We start from the raw sequence: 22669 nt of genomic DNA, 5'->3' as shown, positions 1-22669 counted from the left end.
CTACCTAGGCCACTTACTGTCCAAGTGGGGTAGGCAGTTGACACCAGACCGTATCCAGTTAATAGCGAGTCTTCCACAGCCCAAGACACAGAAGGAGGTACGAGCTTTTATTGGCCTCACTTCTTACTGCAGACAATGGATTCCTCAGTATGCATTTCTAGCTAAGCCACTGATACAGTTAACGACACAGGAGGCAGCCGTATCGACTGTCCTCCCTTGGACCCAGGAACATACACTTGTTTTTAATGAGTTAAAGAAAGCTTTATGCCAAGCACCTGTCCTAGCAACACCAAACTACAGTAAGCCTTTTACACTTTTTGTCACAGAACGTGATGGTACTGCATTATCTGTTCTCACACAAGATCAAGCAGGACAGTACAAGCCCTGTGCTTATTTTTCGAGCACATTAGATCCAGTAGCCCAGGCTCTGCCTGCGTGCCTCAAGTCAGTTGCAGCCACAGCTCTAGCTATCAGACAAAGTGATTCCATAGTATTAGGACACTCCCTGACAGTACAAGTTCCACATTCCGTGGAAGTTCTTTTAAACCGAACACAGACACAGCACTTGACAATTGCACGTTTAACAGGTTATGAACTGACACTGTTCCAGCCACACATAGAAATCAGACGCTGCAACGTTTTAAATCCTGCTACACTGTTGCCATCAGTTACTTCAAATCCCGCCACACATGACTGTGTGGAAGTTGTTAACATTATGACTAAGCCAAGACAAGACCTGACAGACATTGCATTACCTAACCCCGACCTGACACTTTATGTGGATGGTTCATGTATGAGAGCAAGTACAGGAGAACTAGTAGCCGCGTATGCAGTGACTACTGACACTGAAGTTATTGAAACACACCGTATTGACACCCTGTCTGCTCAAGCAGCAGAGCTAGTTGCTCTGACCCAAGCCTGCATACGTACCAAGAACCTGAAAGTAAACATATATACAGATTCACGTTACGCATTCGGAGTTGTACATGACTTCGGAGTGCTCTGGCAGGAGAGAGGTTTCATGACTTCTCATGGAACCAAGATTCAGCATGGTCTCCTCATTCAAGCTCTGTTAGATGCAATACATTTACCGACAGCTATTGCTATCATGAAGTGCAAAGCACATACGAAAGTTACTGACATCATTTCCCAAGGTAACGATCTAGCAGATCGAACAGCCAAGCTTACAGCTCAGACTCCAGACATTCCAGTTAACACGACACAGACACTCACTCTAGATCCGACTACTTGTATGACAGTTAAGGACCCTACACAAGATGTCATAGACATACAGTTACATGCTACTCCCGAAGAAATCAAGAAATGGTCCGAACAAGGAGGGGTCCAGACAGATCAGGGATGGGTGACGAAGGGAAAAGCCATATGGTTTCTCCCCGACTCTATGGTTCAAGTCATTATTAATACCGCACATAGTCCAGCACATCTAGGAGAAAAAGCCATGTTAGACAGTATACAGAACCTTTGGTTCAACAAGCACTTACGAGCTGCAGCCAAGCAGAAAGTCCGTACCTGTATGATATGTTGTCAATTCAATCCAGGTAAAAGTGTCCCGGTGGAACAAGGTGGATTCCAACCTCCTGACCACCCTTTTGAAGTCCTCCAGATGGATTATATTCAGATGGAGCGATGTCGAGGTTTCAAGTATGTCCTCGTAGTTGTATGCGCTTTGTCCAGGTGGACAGAAGCATATCCAGTCCCAGATTACACCGCCGCGACCACTGCCAGGCAGTTGGTTCGTGAATTCTTTCCCCGTTATGGACTCCCTAGGGTCGTGTATTCTGATAACGGCCAGCCATTCTCATCCGAGCTAATGAAACATGTTTCCCTTTTGTTAGGGTACCAGTGGAAGTTCCATTGTGTGCGCCATCCTGAAGCCGCCGGTCTCGTAGAGAGACATAATCAAACTCTGAAAGTCCGTATTGCTAAGACATGTAAAGAGAAAGGTGTAGACTGGCTAGTTGCCCTGCCAGTTGCTCTATTCTTCATGAGGATGGTTGCACATTCTAGATCAGGTCTGTCCCCTTATGAGGTCATATTCGGCCGTCCCCCAAACATGTGGGGTACACCTAGACCCCGCAGTATTACAGATGTTTCCAGTAATATGTTGACAGATTACCTAGCTTCCTTGATGTCTGCCCTACACTCTTGTCGTTCGCAGGTTGCCGCTGCATTTCCAGACAATACTGAAGTGAAACCGCATGAGGTCATTCCAGGTGACCTAGTACTGGTCAGGAACTTTGATCGTTCAAGTCCACTGGAGCCCCGTTGGAAGGAGCCGCGACTTGTCCTTCTGACCACCCGCACGGCCGTAAAGTTGGAAGGCCGCAAGGGGTGGGTCCATCTGTCCCACATCAAGAAATTCCATGGACTTCGTAAAAAGACATTCGAAAAGGACTGTTCCATTTCTAAAGACTGCCTGAAACCAGAACTTAAATCTGAATTAAAAGTTCCTCTGTTAGAGAAAACTCCGCAGCAGGAGTATAAGTTAAAACTCCGGTCTAGTAAAATAAGTCAGCCAGTTTAATTGTCTAAGTCCCTCTCGGGTGAAACGGTTAGACAGGTTTCTGACATGTATGAGATAGACCCCCATAGTGAGAGAGTTAGTCAAAACTCTATAAGATGTATCGTCATTCTAAGTTTCTTATTGTTTCTAAGTCTCATGGTTACTTGCACAAGTTATGCATTACATTTATGTTTTCCAATTCCTCATGTAAATAAGTTTTCTAATACTACAGTAGAGCACACATTCAGTGATCTGCCTCCTCACGAGTTATCCTATCGTCTTGCTATGAGAAATAATACATTTATAAGAATGTTACACTATTCACACCAGACCAGCAATGCTACTAATTGTTGGGTGTGTGGTCGACTCCCCCCTTTCCAGACACCGAAGGGAGTTCTGCCACTCTTTCCTTATCCGTTTTCACATAATGGTTCGTGTGGAGCATGGTCCACGTTAACGTCATCCTCCAATGATATGTCTCTTCTGAACAGAACATGTTTTCCAGACAAGCAAGGTCTCTCCCATAGAACAGGGTTAGATCTAGAAAATGAAGTTTATAATTTAGGTAATTATTCTTCGAATTTTATGGTCCTGAATGTTCAGTCTGATACTACTCCAGACTTACCTGCTATTTCAGTACTACCAGTTAAAGGCGAATTATGTGTCAGAAAGAATGGTTCCGCACATGTAGGACATAGTGATTGTACTACTATTGTCGAGTATAGTGACAGTGGGAAATCTATTTTCAAAGCTTCACGTCATTCTTATTTTGTTTGTGGTCAGACCGCATATGTTCGTCTGCCCCTCGATTGGGATGGAACATGTTACATTGCCTTCCTACTGCCACCAGTTTTTCTAGCCCCATCTGATTATCACAGAAACACACATCTAGTACACGTCAGACATAGAAGGGAGATCGAGTCCCCAATTGTCGATCAAACTGAAACTGCTCTAGAACAGTATACAGACTTCAATAAAGGTTTCTTCTTCTTTATAGGACCTGTCCAGAATAGTAAGTTAATCCGTAGGTTAACCAGAACCCTTGAAGCAGTAGTGAATGAGACTACTTCTTCTCTAGGTAACTTAACCGAAGAGAAATCTGCTATGAGATTTGTCGTGCTCCAAAGTCGTCTCGTTCTTGACGTCATACTGGCCGATAGAGGAGGAGCATGTAGAGTCATCGGATCTAGTTGCTGTATTTTCATTCCTAATAACGCGCCGTCTGTTTATTCAGCTATAACCAGACTTCATAAAATTGCCCATCAGTTACACCAGAATCCAGGCACCTGGACATGGTCCGGTTGGCTCTGGAGTATCATATCTGCTTGGGGATGGAAAGTATTGTCATTCCTAGGTATTGCAGTAACGATCATATTCAGTTGCTGCCTCTGTATACAATGTGGCCCTGCGATTTGCGGCATGTGTGCTACCTCTTGTATTCCTAGTCCTAAGTCCCGTTCCAAGACAATTCGAGACGAGCAAATGATGCTATATGAAATGATAGATGGTATCATGAATATTGATGTTTCCTGATGGAAACGTAGGGCACAAGGAGGGAATGTGGAAAAGTAAATTTTGCCATGTTATATGTGCCTACGTGTTCCCCATGTTATGTTATATGTGCATGATCGATATGCATGTATCCCCTTCTGATCGATTAAAGACGCAATTACAGTTGTGTCCATCTCTAGTATGCCAGTTTCCAGTTCTCGTGAAAACAACGAATATCAGGCCTATGTAAACCTACGTTGCCACGTTTTACAGTGTGCACGGTAATTCATTGAATTGTCCCCGTTTCTAGGCCTCAAAAGGGCCCGGACTCAGATTCAGCTCCTGTCTCCTGAACCCTCTCCGAGGAGCGATACAGCCCCCACCTGTATCCCTGACCCTTCACTTACTTCCTGCCTCACAGTGCCCGGCCCGGCCTGGCTCTGCCTCCCAGTCTGCCAAGAGTGTGTTATGCTTCCAGTTATCAGTCCAGCCCTCCTTCTCTGCATTCCTAAGCTACTGAATCGCATCAATAGTTTCCGTCATGGTCTAGCCTTTATGTCTCCATGTAAGAGAAATACTGTATTAATATTCATAGAATATTCCTCGCACACGAACTACATGTAGAATAATGCATGCACCAGTCTTAGCGTCTGTTAGCCTTTGCCCTGATAACTTTTGGATTCTATCAACATGTTCTCTAAACACCAGATACCAGATAGGCTCTAGGTACATGTCGCTCTGACACTCCAGACTTTAGTCTCCTCTTCTAGGGCAGAAGTCATAGCCCCCAGTTCTCCCTGGTAACACGTCATTGCCAGTTTGCGCGCACCACTAGGTTAGAGGTCCCAGCTGCTCAGGTAGCCCCCTCCATGTTTCCGCCCCATTTATGACATATTCTGTTACGTTTACATCACATGTCTATGTATACGCCCTGTACACACCTCTTGTTACACCCACTTTATGCTTTATCTTTCGCGACTGCTATAAAACTCCGCCTACTGCTACGCCTACTGTATTGAATGCAATGTATTTGTTTAACTATAAATATTGTGCACTGTTATTAAAAGTTATCCCTTATGCTCCCAGATCCTGCCCCCGGCAGCTGCCATCCTATTCCCATGCAGGCTGTCCTGTTCCGGTCCTTTTATGCTTAATTAAAGCCTGTCAACTCCAGCTACCTCGTATCTTGACTCTTATTTGAGCTACCTGTTTATTAATTATAGTCAAAAATAGATCCGGTAATTAATTATTTATTTACCACACTGCCCTTCATATTTATTCAAGAAGACGCCACCGTTTTGTGCCTGTTGTAACTAATTTACGATGGCGCCGGCAAGCTGCCAGCGCCATCCTAAAATAGTTACTAAATTAGCTTCAACAGGAAGCTCTAATAGATAAAATAAAGCAGGCGCTCGATGACCTGCTTTATCTTATCTATTAGAGCTTCCTGTTGAAGCTAATTTAGTAACTATCTTAGGATGGCGCTGGCAGCTTGCCGGCGCCATCGTAAATTAGTTACAACAGGCCAGCAAGGCTTGAACTTTTACCCCCGGAATCCGCCGCTCGCGGATTGCGAATTTTCGGTAAATTCGCGAGAGTTCGCGGATCGCGGATTTGCCGAAAATTCGCAAAATCCGCGAGCGTAGCGGATTTTGCGCTCATGCTTAGTGTCACTACCTAACGAGTGAAACGACTATCAAATACAAATACCATCTCCTTCCAGCCCACCTCCGGTGGATTTGCCACCCGAAGATATAGTGGGTTTTCATACCCTTATGGAAAGAGTGGCTAAGAGATTTCAGCTTTCCATGGTCACCAAACAAGCTGAATGTTTCCTTTACGATTTTAAGGAACAGACTAAAAGACAGATTCGTTCAATCCCCAGAGTGGATTTTATATGGGAGGAAGCCCTAAAGGTAATGAGAACACCAGCTTGCCTAGGTTGGAGAAAAAGTATAAGGCATCAGACAACTCGCCTGACTGCATTATTGGACAACCTAAGCCGGATTTGGTGATTTCTCAGGCAGTTCAACGTCATGCCAGAAATCCTGCTTCACCCCCCCGTCTGCCCCTCGTGATAAAGACGGAAGACATCTTGACTCTATTGGTAAACAATTCTCCACTATGGCAGCAACCAAATCTTTTGCCATTCTGGATAGGTACGACCGCCAAAAGTGGTCGGACATTTTGCCATTTACTAAAATGTGCCTGAGAACTCGAAGGCAGAAGCAAGTAAAATTCTCCAGGAGGGAGAAAAGATCTCGGTGGAGATTATTGACTGCACTGTAGATGTTTCGTAAACAGGTTTCAGACAATTGGCTGGGACAGCAGTCCTAACACGGCAGGGTTGGTTAGTAGCTATTTCTTTCCGCCAAGAAGTACAGACAAAGATCATCGATGTGCCTTGCGATGGTGAATCTTCTATGGCCATCACATTGATGAGGTGCTGCAAACGATTACAAAAGATACAGATACTGTGACGGCGTTAGGCACACTGCAGTTTAAGAAGAAGCCTTTTAGTGGTGCCAGAGGACGTGGCTTGTCCTCGTTTCAGGGAGGTTATTCCCGATATTCATCAACACATAATCAACAGTCATACAAGCAACCTCCTGCCATTTCCTACAAGCACTCTGGAGGAAAGACAGCCTTCAGAGGAAGAGAGAGCACCAAAAAACAGTGACAAACATCCAGTGCCGGCCACAATCCCCACCAATCCACGTAAAATTGGTGGATGGATTTCCTGTTTCCTCCCCAAATGGTCTTCAATAACAACAGACAGATGGGTTTTAGATATGGTTTCCAACGGTCACACTCTGGAATTTCAGAAGATCCCTCCAAATTGCCCACCCGAGGTCCTCCGCCTTCTCATCTAAAGGAATTAATATCTCAGATAAGGGTAATTTTGCACACAGGAGCGATCAAGGAGGCAGGTACCAGACACACAGGATTATTTTCAAGATTTTTCCTCATAAGAAATAAATTGGGAGAATGGCGCCCCATCTTGGACCTGCATTGCCTCAACAAATTCCTGAAAAAACAAACCTTTTGTATGTTATCTCTTCATGAGGTGCTTCAATTAGTGAATCAAAGAGATCACATGACTACCTTAGACTTTCAAGACACCTATTCTCATATCCCCATTCTCCCCAAGTAAAGGAAATGTTTACGCTTCAGAGTGGCTAGCATGGAATATCAGTACCGGGGTTCTTCCATTTGTCCTTCGTTTGGCGCCTCAAGTGTTCACCAAGGTCCTAGCACTGGTGCTAGCCCATCTGCGACAGGCAGGGATTCAAATCTTCCCCTACCTAGACGATTGTCTCATAAAAGCAAAATCTTTTGCAGTGGGAAGCAGTCATACTCAGAGATACCTCTCCCTTTTCCAGTCCTTGTGTCTGTCCTTCAACGTTCCAAAATCTCAGCTAATTCCCTCAAGGATCAGAATGTTTTTAGGAGCACCTTGGACACTCATCAGGCAAAAACCTTCACCTCTCAGGAAAGGCAAGAGAAGGTTCGTAGACTGGCAGCTCTACTCCTCATAAAAAAGTCCATCTCAGTATGAAAGAACAAATCGCTTCTGGGAATGTTGTCCTCCTGCATTCCCCTCATTCCCAACTGCCTCTTGCGGTTGAGGGCTTTAAAAGAAGAACTAGACAGTCAGTGGTTACAAATCTCAGGGTCCTTCAAGGATATAATAAGGATGAAGGAGACGCTTCAATGGTGGACTTACATTTCGAACAAAGCCACAGGCCAGTCATACTTATTAGATTCTCCGAAATACATAGTTCTGACCGACACCTTCCTCAAAGGTTGGGGAGCACATCTGAAGGGTCTGACAGTCAAGGGCAATTAGGACATCCAGCACCAGTCCCTACACATCAATCCGTTGGAACTAAAGGCAAATTTCCTAGTCCTGAAGTCCTTTCTTTAAAAAATCTCAGGGGCATCAGTTATAATTCGGACAGACAATACTACAAGTATGCATTATCTAAACAAACAAGAAGGGACCAGATCGACTACGTTATCTCTGCAAGCCCAGCAAATTTGGAATTGGGCAATTCAACACTAGATAATATTAACTGCAGAACATGTTCCTTGAGTGGCCAATATCCTGGCAGATTCCCTGAGCAGGTCAATCTCGGCCAACCACGAGTGGGAACTCCACCAACAGACGTTGGATCGCCTCTTTCTATCATGAGGCAAACCGAAGTTAGACCTATTTCCAAACAGGGGTTCACAGATAGAATATCGATGTTAAAAATATTGATGTTCAAAATATCGAAAAAAAGATACGGACTACAAAATTATCGACCCCCTTACCTACACAGGTAAGTACAAACATATTGAATCAAAAATATTGATGTAAAAAATATAGATGTAAAAAAATGTATTTAAATATATCTATACTACTATTATAAAGCAAGAACTGGGAACCTTTGAGGCGGGTAAACTCGGGAACCACAGCGCCAACCCAAACACCCAATATATCATTGGAATTGGCAGGGTCTGCAGAGTGACATAGGCTATATAACCCCCAAAAATATACGTTCTTTAAAAGATATACCTTACTAAAAAATAGTCCCTTGGAAGTAGCGCCGGCCGTGTGCACGAACGTGCTGACATCATCAGCAGCGCGAGGAGTACAGCCGTGGGGAGGAAAAATAAAGACGGCGCGAGGTAAGGGACTTCCTGGAGTGCAGAAAGGAGCAGACAATTTGTGACGGGTGTCAGTATTTCAGGGGGCCCTGAAGCAGCCTTAACGTCGGGGCGGCCGGGGGCCCAGAAGCAGCCTTTTGCTTCCGCACAACGTCGGGACGGGCTACCAATAAATGAATAAACAGGGAAAAAGAAGGCCCCTCGACAACTCAGAAAAATAAATAAAAAAGGCCTGTGGTTACTCGGAATCGGTAAAAGTGCGCAGGAATACAGGGACTGAGGCCCGGATTAACCCTCCTCCCCCGGAGCTACGGAGACTCACAAGAGGCAGAGATAGTTGATAAAAATACCTGATAACGGAACATGGACGCAGCAGGCGGGGGAGGGAGGGTGGGAGGGAGAGAGAATCAGTGGTTTGTGATATTCATCGGGTGAAGTCATTTCATATTTGTTGCTGTTTCCACTTTAACACCACGCACAGTAAATATCTCTCCTGTTATAAAATCACATTTATAAAACATGGAATTCTACATCGCAGACAATTTGGGTGCTGAGGTTTTGTCAGATCTCTGCCAAAGCGCTGCTTTACAGTGATCAATGAGGCGTTTAATCAGTGCGTGAAGACAACGGCATCACTGCAACCAGAGGCCCCAGTTTACGGGAAATGTGGCATTATAAATTGTCTGCACATGTTAAGGTTTGTCAGCATTACAGTGAGATTGCAACAGGCGTTTTTACACACCCCCTGGCGAGGGTTGCAGACACCACTGCGACCAGAAACCCAAGTTTATGAGACTGTGCCGCTAAGCTGTGTGCAAGTTATATGGTCATAAAAATACATGAATGATGGATGCAGGGTGGGTGCATTAATGATTGTTGGGTGGATGGGTGCATGGATGGATGCATGCATTATGGGTGGATGGATGGATGAATGATGTATGCAGGATGGATGGGTGGGTGGATGGATGGGTGAATGCATGAATGAATGATGTATGGATGCAGGATGGGTGGGTGGATGGATGGGTGGATGCATGAATGATGTATGGATGGATGCATGCATGATAGGTGGATGCATGATGGATGGGTGGATCCATAAATGAATGATGTATGGATACAGGATGGGTGGATGCATGAATGAATGATGTATGGATGCAGGATGGATGGGTGGATGCATGAATGATGTATGGATGGATGCATGCATGATGGGTGGATGCATGATGGATGGATGGGTGGATGCATGAATGAATGATGTATGGATGCAGGATGGGTGGGTGGATGGATGGGTGGATGCATGAATGATGTATGGATGGATGCATGCATGATGGGTGGATGCATGATGGATGGATGGGTGGATGCATGAATAAATGATGTATGGATGCAGGATGGGTGGGTGGGTGGATGGATGGGTGGATGCATGAATGAATGATGTATGGATGCAGGATGGGTGGGTGGATGGATGGGTGGATGCATGAATGATGTATGGATGGATGCATGGATGCATGCATGATGGGTGGATGCATGATGGATGGGTGGATGCATGAATGAATGATGTATGGATGCAGGATGGGTGGGTGGGTGGATGGATGGGTGGATGCATGAATGATGTATGGATGGATGCAAGGTGGTTCGGGCTCGCTCGCTCGGTGCAATATGCAAATTAGTTTACGCCGCACCACTTTCAAATGTCACCAGCCGCCCCTGATTGTCTGCACTTTTTAGTTTATTCCTGCATAACGCTGCGCTGTGCTTGTGAAATCAATTGTATCTATCCATACTAATATAATAAAGAGAGAGCCCAAACCTTTGAGGCGGGTAATCTCAGGAACCCCAGCACCAATCACAACACCCAATACAGCGTTGGAAAGGGCAGTTGCAGCAGAAGGACATAAGCTATGCAGACGCCCACCATATACATTTAAAAGGTAAAAGAACCGTGCCAGAAAAGTAGTCCCTTGTGGGCATGTCTGCGTTGTGTTGTGGGGATGTGCTGGGGGCGCGACAAACGCTGGGGGCGTGTGGTACATTCCGCCCTTCATGCCATGTCTCATATCGTGTACTGTGGGTGTGTGCTGGGGGTGTGGGCGTGTGCGGGGCGCGGGATTGCGGAAAAAAAGCGAGCGTCGTGCCCAATATTTCATTGTTTTTTCTTCCCATGTTAGGTACATTCCAGCTCCGGGTGTCCACCCTGCTCCCTTAGAATACCCCTGCACCCCATAATCATAACCCACCCTTACTCCTTAAAATACCCCAACACCCTTAAACACTAACCCATCTTAACCCTATAAATATACGCTGTACTCCAAAACGCAAACCTATCCCTAAACCCTAAAAATACCCCTGTACCCCAAAACACAAACCTAGCCCTGAACCCTATAAATACCCCTGTACCTCAAACCCCAAACCTAGCCCTCAACCCTAAAAATACCACTGTACCCCAAAACCCAAACCTACCCCTCAACCCTAAAATACCCCAATACCCCTGTACCCCAAACCCAAACCTAGCCCTGAACCCTAAAAATAACCCTGTACCCCAAAACCTACCCCTGAAACCTAAAAATACCCCTATACCCCAAAACCCAAACCTAGCCCCGAACCCTAAAAATACCCCTGTACCCAAAACCCATACCTATCCCTAAACCCTAAAACTACCCCTGTACCCCATAACACAAAACTACATCTGAACCCTTAAAATACCCAAACAGCCCAAAACATATACCTCAGTACCCTAAAACATATACCCATACTTACCTTATCCAAACATTAAAAAAAACATGCTTTTACCATTCATGCATTTACAACGAATTTTGTTGTAAATGTATGCATGGTAAAAGCATATAAAATTTAATGCCATGCGTTATAATGGCATTGCGGAGTCATGGTACTTTTGTAATGAAAGTATGCGGAGTGATGGTATGCGGAAAGAAAGTTGCGGAATAATGGGTGTTTACCCTCCCCCGGTAAGTACATTGGTGTCTCGGCGGCCCACATCTCCAGCAACATACTCATATTTTTTCCCCATCCATTTGAAAAATGCACAGGTCTCTCTCATTGATGGCCAGCACCAACATACACTTTTAGACACACCTCCCGCCACAAGTTCTAGAATTGCGAACTTTAGAGCTGGGGAGCTACGTTCGAATCTCGGCAACAGCTCAACATCCTGTGATTCCAAGCAAATCGCTTTGTCTCCCCGTGCCTACCACAAATGAATGTGTTCTTCTGTAATGTAAATTGTGCTCATGCCATGTTGTCGAGTTCGCGCTATATAATATTGCAAGGAAAAATAAAGTAGGGAAACTCGAGTTCACACACTACTGAACATGCACTCTTAAGTGCATCAGCAGTGCACTGTGAATCGGAGCGTTTCACAGGCCTGTCAAAGATAAGAAATGCTATCAAAACGGAATCCTACAAAACAAGATACTACTGGCCGGCAGCAATTCATACCCGGACAATTTAGGGACGGGCTGCTGGTATATATATAAAATAAAACAATATGTATTAAATATTGATATTAATTTTAACCAAATTAATTAAATGTATTATACATTTTTACAAAATATTGCAAATAAACGTAATTGAAAAAATAAACACACAAACAATAATTTATACATACATAAATATTTACTTTAAAATATTTAATAAACTAGTATCTTTAACTTATTTTAAAACTAACATTTTATAAAAATAATATTTATATAAATAATGTAGTATATAAAAAAATTAGAGAATAAATTAAAACATCAAATTATGAAGAATATCTAAATTTAAATTGCCCACTATGATCAGTGCAACAGTAGGAAGTGTTGGATGTAAAATATTTACATTTACTATTCCAACTCCAGTGAGTGCAACTGAAGGGAACGTGTTGGATAGTTGAGGGGTAAAAAATACGATTCCCACCTTAAAGAGTTGAACAGTAGGGAAAGTGTTGGATAGTGGAGGGATTATAAGTACTATTTCCACTCCAGTGAGAGCAACAGTAGGGAAAGTGTTGAATAGCGGAAGGGAAAAAATTACTATTCCCTCTCCGCTGAGTGCAACAGTTGGAAGTGTTGGGTAGCGGAGGGGTAAAAATTACTATTCCCACTCCAGTGAGTGCGCAGTAGGGAAAGGGCTGGATAGCAGAGGGGTAGAAATTACTATTCCAACTCCAGTGAGTGTAAACTGTAGGGAAAGTGTTGGATAGCAGGTGGGGAACATGTAGTATTCCCACTCCAGTGAGAGCATCAATAGTAAAAGTGTTGGATAGCGGATGGGCAAAAATTACTATTCCTACTCCAAAGAGTGCAACAATAGGGAAAATGTTGGATAGCGGAGGGGTAAAAATTGGTATTCCCACTCCACTGATTGCAACAGTAGGATACGTGCTAGATAGCGGAGGGGTAAAAATTACTATTCCGACTCTGGGGAGTGCAACAGTAGGGAGAGTGTTGGATAGCGTAGAGGTAAAAATTACTATTCCATCTCCAGTGAGTGCAACCGTGGGAAAAGTGCAGGATAGCGGAGAGATAGAAATTACTATTCCCACTCTAGTGAGTGCAACACTACGGAAAGTGCTGGATAGGGGAGGTGTAAAAATTACTATTCCAACGCTAGTGAGTGCAACAGAAGGGAAAGTGCTGGATAGCGGAGGGGTAATAATGACTATTCCCACTCCAGTGAATGCAACAGTAGGGAAAGTGTTGGATACCTGAGGAAAAAAATTACTATTCACACTCAAACACCTCAAAAAAATATATCTAAAAATTAAAAAATAAAATACAAATTATTAAACAAAATCAAAACCAAAAAAAATATTAAACATATAAAAAGAACACATATTATAATACTAACTACATATAACAAAAACCTACAAATGTGATATAAAATAAAATAAGAAATAAAATGCAAAAAGTACTATTTTAAACTCAAACATATTTACAAACAAAAAAATATATTAAAATATAAATGTATTTATTTTATTTCCTACCCTATAATACCACACCAGTAAGAAAATACTTGACATTTTTAATTACATTTATTTACATAATTAGCATAATTATTAATGAATTAAAATATATTATTAAATAAAACAACTAATAAACATTAATTGACTACACAAACTGTAACAGTATAATAACCACAACACACACCTAAATTAAACTATAAAGTAATAAAACACAATTAAAACTTATTTTAAAATTAAAATCGATTGCTATTAACAACTAATAAATAAATAATTAAAATATAATTAATACCACCCTTTACCCCTTTAAAAGTAAAAGCAACACACCTAAAAATAAACAGTTACCTAAAATAAATAATTAACATTAATTAAGAACTATATATTAATTAATTAAACGCATATTTCTTCCCACCCTCTACTTATATAAACACCACAACACACACCTTAAATTAATTACCACATTTAATTCCCAATGAATTCATTAAAATGAATTAACAACCAATTATTTTGTCAATTAAAAAAAAAGTACTTCCCACCTTTTACACCTATAAAAACCACAACACACACCAAAAATTAATTACACAATTACCAAACTTAATTACAAATCAATTAATAAAAATTAATTACCAACCAATTATTATTTCATAAATTAAAAATAAATTACTTTCCACCCTTTCCACCTACAAACACTACAACACACACCTAAAATGATTACAAAATTACCAAAATTCTTAGCCAATTAATTAATTAAAATGAATTACCAACCAATTATTATTTCATCAATTAAAAATAAATCACCTACCACCCTTTAAACTTATAAACACCACAACACACACCTATAATTAATTACATAATTACCATAATTATTGACGAATTAACTAATTACAATTAATTAACAACCAATTATTAATTATTTAATAATAAATTACACATTTAACACAAAAACATCTCAATTAAACAAATACTAATAAATGAAAGACCAAATGCAGTAGAATGTAAACACTGTAGCCTAGGTCTGCTAAAGATGTATCAAGGCGAAGTATTAAGATGTAGTGTGAACAAATGAATACTCAAAAATTTAAGAATTCTGTTAAACACGTCACTATTGGCTTAATATGCACGGACGTTGAAAATACTTGTATGTACAATGTGGAACCCTGAATTCTTTAACTGACCAGAATAATGAATACAAATTAATCAATGCATTTAATATTATTAAATTACTTTCCACTCTATTCCCCTAAAAACCCACAACCCGCTACGGAACTAAAATGCAAAATTCAAATTAAAAAAAGTTATACATTTAATATAATTAAATTACTTTCCACCCTTTTCCCTATAAACCCAAAACCGGCTACGGAACTAAAAGTGCAAAATTCCATATTTTTTTTAATAACTACAAAAAATGTAACACATATATCAAAAATACAAATAAATACAAAATACATAACAATAATAAAAAACTATATTTTTAATAACTATATTTTTCGCAAACGATAATAAATACTTCGATATTTTTTTTATCGATATTACCTACTTAAGTGGATATTCTTGACCACAATATTCTTGCTGTTGATATTTCTGACCGACGATATTTCTGACTTGATATTTGTCCGACAGGGATCGTGCGAAAATGCGTTTTTGATAAATTAGTCAAAGATTTATTCTTACTATTTTCCCCCATTTCTCCAATGGTGCTCCTGAAGATGAGGAAGGAACCTTTCCGAATATTACTCATAGCACCTAGGTGGCCTCGCCAGTTCTGGTTCACAGAGCTTCTCCTTCTATCGGAGTCCAAACCCATTCTGTTACGTCCAATCGCAAACTTGTTAACAACGAATCCAGGCTAAGTCTGCCATCCAGTCCCAACATCTCTTCGATTGTCTGCTTTACTCCTGAACACTATGGGGCCTATTAGGTTGGCGGGCGGCTTTTCGCCCGCCCGCCACTGTAGCGGTGCTGGGACCGGCCGCCAGTGGTGCGGCTGTCCCGCACCGGCAATTAGGATGCCACTGCCATGGTGGCGGTGGCATCCCCCATCCACCGCGCGGTGCCTGCCACTTTGTGCATGCAAATGCTAGGGTACCCCCCCACGTGCGCCCCCACTGCTCGCCACAATGCTGTGGCTGCACTGTGTGCATTTGCATGCACAACGTGGCACGCATGGTGCCTGCCACATTGTGCATGCAAATGCACACAGTGCAGCCACGGCATTGTGTCGGGTGTTGCTGTGGGCACCTTCCGCCCCAATGCTGGGCTGTACCATAGGTACCCCCATGTGCACCCCCCAATACCTTGGGGGCCCAGTATGGGCCCCCGCATGCAGTAACCACATGCCTTTCAATGGCGGCAACGCCACCATGGAAAAGCACATCACCGCATGTATTGTAATATGGATGGCGGTGTCTTGCAGACACCGCCACCAAATACATCCACTTTTCCGTCCGGTCGACTCATCGACCAGCGGAAAACCAGCGGACGGTCTTACTGTCCGCCGGGGTCCCCACCGCCATACTAATGTGGTGGGGGAAATGGGATGCGGGCAGAGGAGAATGTCGGGTGGATCACCACCGCCATGCTGTCAGATTTCTATCTAGTGATGGCAGGCTGGCTTAGGCCAGTCGGTGGCCATGCTGAGAGACGGTAGGTTTCAGAGGACCCCTTTAAGTGGTCCTCTATGTGCAGTGATGAATAAATCTGACACTGGAATCAGTGCAGGTTAATTAAGACAAGATGTTTGGTACCTAACATCCCATAGTACAATAAAGCCATCATGGAGCTAGGTAACTCATATTGATACGTGTCCATCCCATGTACTCAGTATGGCTTCCCTCTTCACTTACCAGGAACTGACATGGATATTGAAAGGCCTTACCTTCTCAAGCAGATATGTCCTCACAGAAAATAAACTATACCCTGCCGTAGGGATTTAAGGCATGCCAGAGGGGTGTCTAAACTATATCCCATGCAGTGTCTGTGGCCATTGCACTCAGGGATGTGTGTCATGTCGAATTTTTTGGTTTTGTCTGCACCAAGGCACGCAGTTGGCCTTGGTGAGGGGACTCTAGAGTGGCACAATTTATGCTGCTACCATTGGGATCCCTTTTCTGTGTCAATACCCGAGGAGCCAGGGGTACCATTTACTAGGCACCTACAAGAGGTACTGAGGTTGTGCCAATTGGGAAACAAAAAGTTTAGGGAAAGAGCTCTGGCACAGGGGACCTGGTTGTCAGAAACTCTGTTAACTTCCAGTCGAAGTTACATCATTTTCCAGGCAAAAAGTGGGGCCTATCCATGTCCAAAAGAGGCACTTTCCTGCAGAAAGATCACATCTGAAAACAATAATATAATTTTTTCTGTTGGGATCTAAAATAAACTTAATTCATCGGTTCTCCACATGCATCATAGTGCATACTGCATATTATCCAGGGCATCTGAACTAATTAAAAAATGAGTGCAAGGAGGGGGAGCCTCATGTCATGAGATCACATTGCAAACCAAATGTTTTTCATGCAGGGAAGTGCTGCCCTGCAAAGAACAGTGACAGAGGGTTTACACACATATCTAGTAGTGCCTGAGTCCAAAACCGTCAGTTTGTTTCCATCCTTGTCAATGTTAGTGTCTCAGGGGGCCAGGCAAAGCCTCTACGCACCTGCCTCCTCTGAGTTACTTCCTACGAATGTAAAGGAATGCAAGGATGAGTCACGTTTTAACAAAGGAGAAGTATGTTTTGAGTTGCAATAATGTGCCCCTCCTGCAGATTGCAACAATTGTTTGAAACAAAATGAAATTGTGCTTGAAACCAGGCAGCTGTACTCACAAGAGCATAATCTAGCTTTTTAAAACACTGCAACTTGTTTCCTAATTTAAGGAAGGCATTCAGTCCACTGAGCTATCCTAGAAAAAGAAACCAGGCCAACATCATGGAACTATTTGAATGCCGGTCAGGTGCTCAGCAATGCCTGGTATTTTCCTTTAAGTACTAGAATGCTGTCTTATAGAAAACGCCGGCTCATTTTAAGGGGTGCTAAACATTTCAAATCAGGTACAAACTATGGGGCACATTAGGATGGCGGGCAGGCTTTGCCCGCCCGCCACCCTAGTGGTAAACGGGACCGCCCGCCTAAAGGGCGGGGGTCCCGAATTGAGGATTAAGATGCGCCCGCCACACAGGCGGGCGCATTCTGTATATATACCATTGCGGCGGGCGGAGCTGAAATCTCCGCCCGCCGCAATGGTAAAAATGCACCTTTTGCATTTCAAAGCGCAACATGACAGGCACCGCCTGGTGCCTGATATGTTGCACCTTGAAATGCGGGGGGGTTCCATAGGTACCCCCCATGTGCACCCCCCAAGCCACGGACTCCCAGGGGGCCCGCAACGGGCCCCCACAGGGAGTCCCCGCATGCCTTTCCGTGGCGGCATTGCCGCCACAGAAATGCATTGTGCAAAGCCCATTGTAATATGGCGGGCGGTGTCTAAAAGACACCGCCACCATGTTACACGTTTTTGGGCTGATGATGTCGGGCGGATTTCCTCCGCCAGGCTGGCGGTAGCCACCGCCAGCCTGGCGGAGGAAATCCGCCTGACATCCTAATGTGCCCCTTGGTGTGTCCCAAATATAAAATCAGTAGTTTCAAGAAAAGTCTGATGCACTCTGTTCTTTATCATGCACAATTTCCTCCTGGTGTGTGGGGTACTGTTTACACGAATGAGTGTGTTGAAGGATCTGCTGAGGTGTATGGTTGACTATTGCACAGCTTCAGGATGTTAGTTTATGTTTAAAACATCTTTGTCATTGGGGACCTCATTATGAATGCCTGGTGTGGGGGAGTGAATTCTGCAATGCCAGGATTATACCACAGGCTCCCTTTAGTTTCAGGAGTGTGGAAATAACAGATTCAGCCCCAAACCTCATTCCTCTATATAGCCATAGTGTCTCAGAGGCACACGTGTATTCCAGGAGCCCTCTGCAGGCAGCTATCCCTCATGTGCCACATCTCAGTGTGGCCTTGGCTGCCCCTGCAGCCTCTGAGTATGCACAAGGCCCGTTGCCTGAATAACATTGAGATGTTTAAACTAACCCCCCAGCCGGCCAGGTAGGGACTGGAGGGGTCTGACCCTGACCTCCCTCCTTGCCGCACACAGCAGCCACTGCCACCCAGGTGGACGAAGCCCCATCTAAGGCAGACATTTTGGGCCTCATTAGGACGTGACTCAGAAAGCATCCGGCCTGTGGCCGGAGGCTTTCCAAGTCACATCGTTGGTTTCACTTTCAACCGCTGCATTACAATGCAGGCGTTCGAAAGTGAAATCGGCCTGTCATTCCGGCTGGTTTCCGATGGGCTCAAGGAGCCTATCGGCAGTCGGAGGCCTCACCGTAATCCCTATGGATGAAGTTTCTGTCATCAGGATTACGATCTAGGTTTCTGACAGGCTTTCCATGTCGGGCTTTCTGACATGGAAAGCCTGTCAGAAAGCGACTTTAGGGCCCCCTCGCAGCTCTGGTTGGAGGTTGAGGGGTGGCCCCCGTTGATCCCTGAACCGTGTGGCAGGCACCTGAGGTGCCTGCCATGCATTGCAGAGATGAAAAGATTCTCCCATTTCTCTATGGGAGCTTGTGCTATGGCCGGTTTATGGCCGCAGCACAAGCTCCCATAGAGAAATGGGAGTATGCGACTGCATGGTGCAGTCGCATTGTAACACTGCAGTCAGGACCGCCGACCAGAGGTTGGTCGGTCCCAATTCAGCAACGGTGTTGAGTGGACTTGTAATAAGTCCTTTTGTATCTCTTTGCACAGCCCAGTGAGCACCGAAACACCTGCAGCGGGTCAGAAGCTGCAGTACACAAGGGGGCGAGAGCCGTTCTCTTTCACCTCTGGTGGATATCGGATCTCACTGAAAATCCTTCTTATTATAATGTCATGCAGTTTTGCGCTGTAATTTAGCCCTGTGTGCACATTTGGCCGCTTCCTTTACTATCACATTCCCGGAAGCGGCGCACGTGGGATCTAGGAGCCTATATTTCAATGATAAAAATAAAATACAAAACATGTAAGATTTAACATTATGTTGTATGTTTACATTTCTTACCTTTAAATGTATCTGAATATTCATTTTTATGTTGTTTCATTGCAGGCTGAACAAGACAACCATAAGCCGGTTGCCAGATTGGAAATTGACCGTGCAAAGAAGAAGGGGAAGAAGGCGAAGAAGGTGGCGAAGGACCGAGGCATGGACGAGCTGAAGAAGGAAGTCTCTATGGTAAGATTTTGTGCAGCGTGCAGCTGGTGCTATCATGGTTGTGTGTCACACACAGTTGGTGCCACGGAATACCCTCAATCCTCAAGGTACCCCTAAGATGGCCACCACCACCTCATACCCCACCAAGGTTTTCCTCCTCAGCCCCCTCTAAGTAAGTCTGGGCGGAGTTCATGGAGTTTGACTCTGCGAAGTGCCAGACAAACTCTGCCAGCTGTCGAGTCTGTTAAGTTGTGCTGATCCAAATGATTTTTAGCACCCGGAGTTTGTACTGCGCTTTAAAATAGCATGAATTGCTCTGGCCGTCGCACCAGAGGATGCTGCTGCTTTCTGCCAGCTTGAGTAGACATTCTATTCGAGCAACAGATTCCTCAAAGCGAATGGCAGATTTTTCAACGTGAGCTGTTGCTACTTGCCGCAACCACCCGCGATGAGAAATCTCACCGGGAGGAGGTCCTAGTGCATGATTTATTCTTACGAGCGCAAGCCAACTTACCGATGGCAAGTTTAATCGAACTCCGCACTCCACGTGGAGCACAGAGTGGGCAAAACTCTGCAACCTCCGCTGATGAAGCAGAATTCTCTGCCCACCCCTAAATCTAAGACCGCTGCTAAAGCAGGATTGGTCCTGGAGAAATCAGTACAACAGCGTACAAACCTGTCAAAATATTGACTCACAAAGGCAGATGAAGTCAGGCCTTTAAGAGGGTGGTCCCATTAAGGTGAATGGAGAATGAAGACTGTTTTTGGAGCATGATATAGATTTGAATAGTGGGGGACCCAATAGAGTCTAAGTGGGGATTTTATTTTTCAGATGGGTGAATAGGAGCAATTAAAGAGTGGCACCCTCCAAGTGTTAATGAGGTGACAAGTATAGACCTGTACACCTCTACAAGACTTACTCAGGCCCAGTCATGCCAGCCTTGGGGTAGCCTGCTAAGAAATCCCATTAACAGCCTGTAATCAATCTTTACTGGAGCTCACAAGTTATAGAGTACACTTCCTGAATTCCCTGTAAGCAGATCGTTCTCCTCGGACTTATATAGCTCCATAGTAAATTATTTTGTATGTCTAATAGCAACCCTTAGTGACAGTGTTTAGGTCCCTGATAACCAAACCTTTAAAGAGGTAGCTGTAGAGAGCAGCTAAGGCTTATGCATGAGGGTGTAAAGCAGGTACATTTACCACATAGCCAGTCAGCGAACTTTCACACAAGAAAGAACCACACAAGTGTTTATAAAAATACTCTAGTATTTATTAACACAGTACTAATAACAAACTTGGTATATCTCCTACCCGAGATACCAAATATACCTCAGAAATACTTCAATAACAGGTAAGTAGCACAGAATAACATATGGGGCCCTACGGGGGGGGGGGGACAAACCATATACTAAGAAAGTGGTAAAAGAGGTAAGTACCGAAATGAGACTGATATCCAAGGATGGAGAAACCCAGGGGAAACAAGGAACCACCAAAGGTGAGTAGCTAGGGACCTCCATGTGCCTGGGTGCAGAGCGGTTACACTGGGTAAAACGTCCATAGGAAAACACAGGGTAAGTTGCGGTTGGTATTTTCTTGTTGCAAAGCCCTTCCCAAAGGACCTCAAAGACACAAATTGGATCAAGGGAGGTTGAAGAGCCACCGCACCCGTGGATACCCAGGGAACCAGGATACCTATGTCTCCTTGTGTTTGCTTTGTTCGTCCTAAGTTGGTAATGTATGCCCAGACGTGGGTCCCTTGCTCACTTTGCCACTGGATTTGAGCTAGATTAGCTGATGTGGGGTGTTACCCTGAAATCGGTTCCAGGATACTTGTTTCCGGTCCAGCGAAGACCTGGCTTGACAGTTCGGGCTGGACTGTTCTCATGAGGCACAGGGCAAGACTGATTTACATGTAGCTGGGTCTGAACTGGGTTGGCGAAGTGAGCTAAAGAACGATGATGGATTCAACCCAGATCTGTGACTGGGGGTGAGTGTCTGAAAAGTTTCAGAGCTCTGTCCTTCATCTCCTTGTGTTTGCTTTGTTCACCCTAAGTTGGCAGGGTATTGCCAGACGTGGGTCCCTTCCCCACTAAAGTCCACATTTGTAAAGCGCACAATCACCCGTAAGGGTCTCTAGGCGCTGGGGGGCCGTTGGGAAGATTAAGCGAGCTATTGCCCAGAGTCACATGGTGCTGGGCTAACCTGCCGCCGGACCCGGGGATCGAACTGTGGTCCCCAGATTCCAGCGTCAGTCGCCCTGGCCGCGGCGCCACACCTCTCCCACTTTGCCACTGGATTCAAGCTAGCCTGGCTGATGAGGGGTGCTATCCCGAAACCCGTCCCAGGATGCTAGTTTCTGATCCAGTGAAGACCTGGCTTGGCAGTTCGGGCTGGACTGTTCCCATGAGGCACAGGGCAAGACTGATTTGCATATAGCTGGGTCTGAACTGGGGTGGCAAAGTGAGCTAAAGAACGATGATGGATCCAACCCAGATCTGTGACTGGGGTGAGTGTCTGAAAAGTTTCAGAGCTCCGTCCTCCATCTCCTTGTGTTTGCTTTGTTCACCCTAAGTTGGAAGGGTATGCCCAGATGTGGGACCTGATCTCACTTTACCACTGGATTCAATCTAGCCTGGTTGATGAGGGGTGTTACCTCATGATTGGTCCCAGGATGTTTGTTTCCGGTCCAGTGAAGACCTGGCTTGGCCGTTCGAGCTGGACTGTTCCCAAGAGGCACAGAGACAAGGCTGATTTGCATATAGCTGGGTCTGAACTGTGGTGGCGAAGTGAGCTAAAGGACAATGATA

At 44.3% G+C, this 22669-nt stretch overlaps 1 protein-coding gene across 8 annotated transcripts in view; it reads left to right on the top strand.

Annotated features, from left to right (window-relative positions):
• LOC144772352 (sodium/potassium-transporting ATPase subunit alpha-1-like) overlaps positions 1-22669 on the top strand; it is a 3188308-nt gene that overhangs the window by 962786 nt on the left and 2202853 nt on the right. For all 8 annotated transcript variants that reach the window (XM_078656610.1, XM_078656616.1, XM_078656614.1 and 5 more), the window contains one exon: positions 19755-19880. In XM_078656610.1, the coding sequence (XP_078512736.1) occupies positions 19755-19880 (126 nt within the window). The remainder of the gene's footprint in view (positions 1-19754; positions 19881-22669) is intronic.

This window comes from Lissotriton helveticus, chromosome 8 (assembly GCF_964261635.1).
Source record: "Lissotriton helveticus chromosome 8, aLisHel1.1, whole genome shotgun sequence".
Taxonomy (NCBI): domain Eukaryota; kingdom Metazoa; phylum Chordata; class Amphibia; order Caudata; family Salamandridae; genus Lissotriton; species Lissotriton helveticus.
Note: the sequence above shows the minus strand (reverse complement) of the source record. Positions and strands in the feature narration are given on the sequence as shown.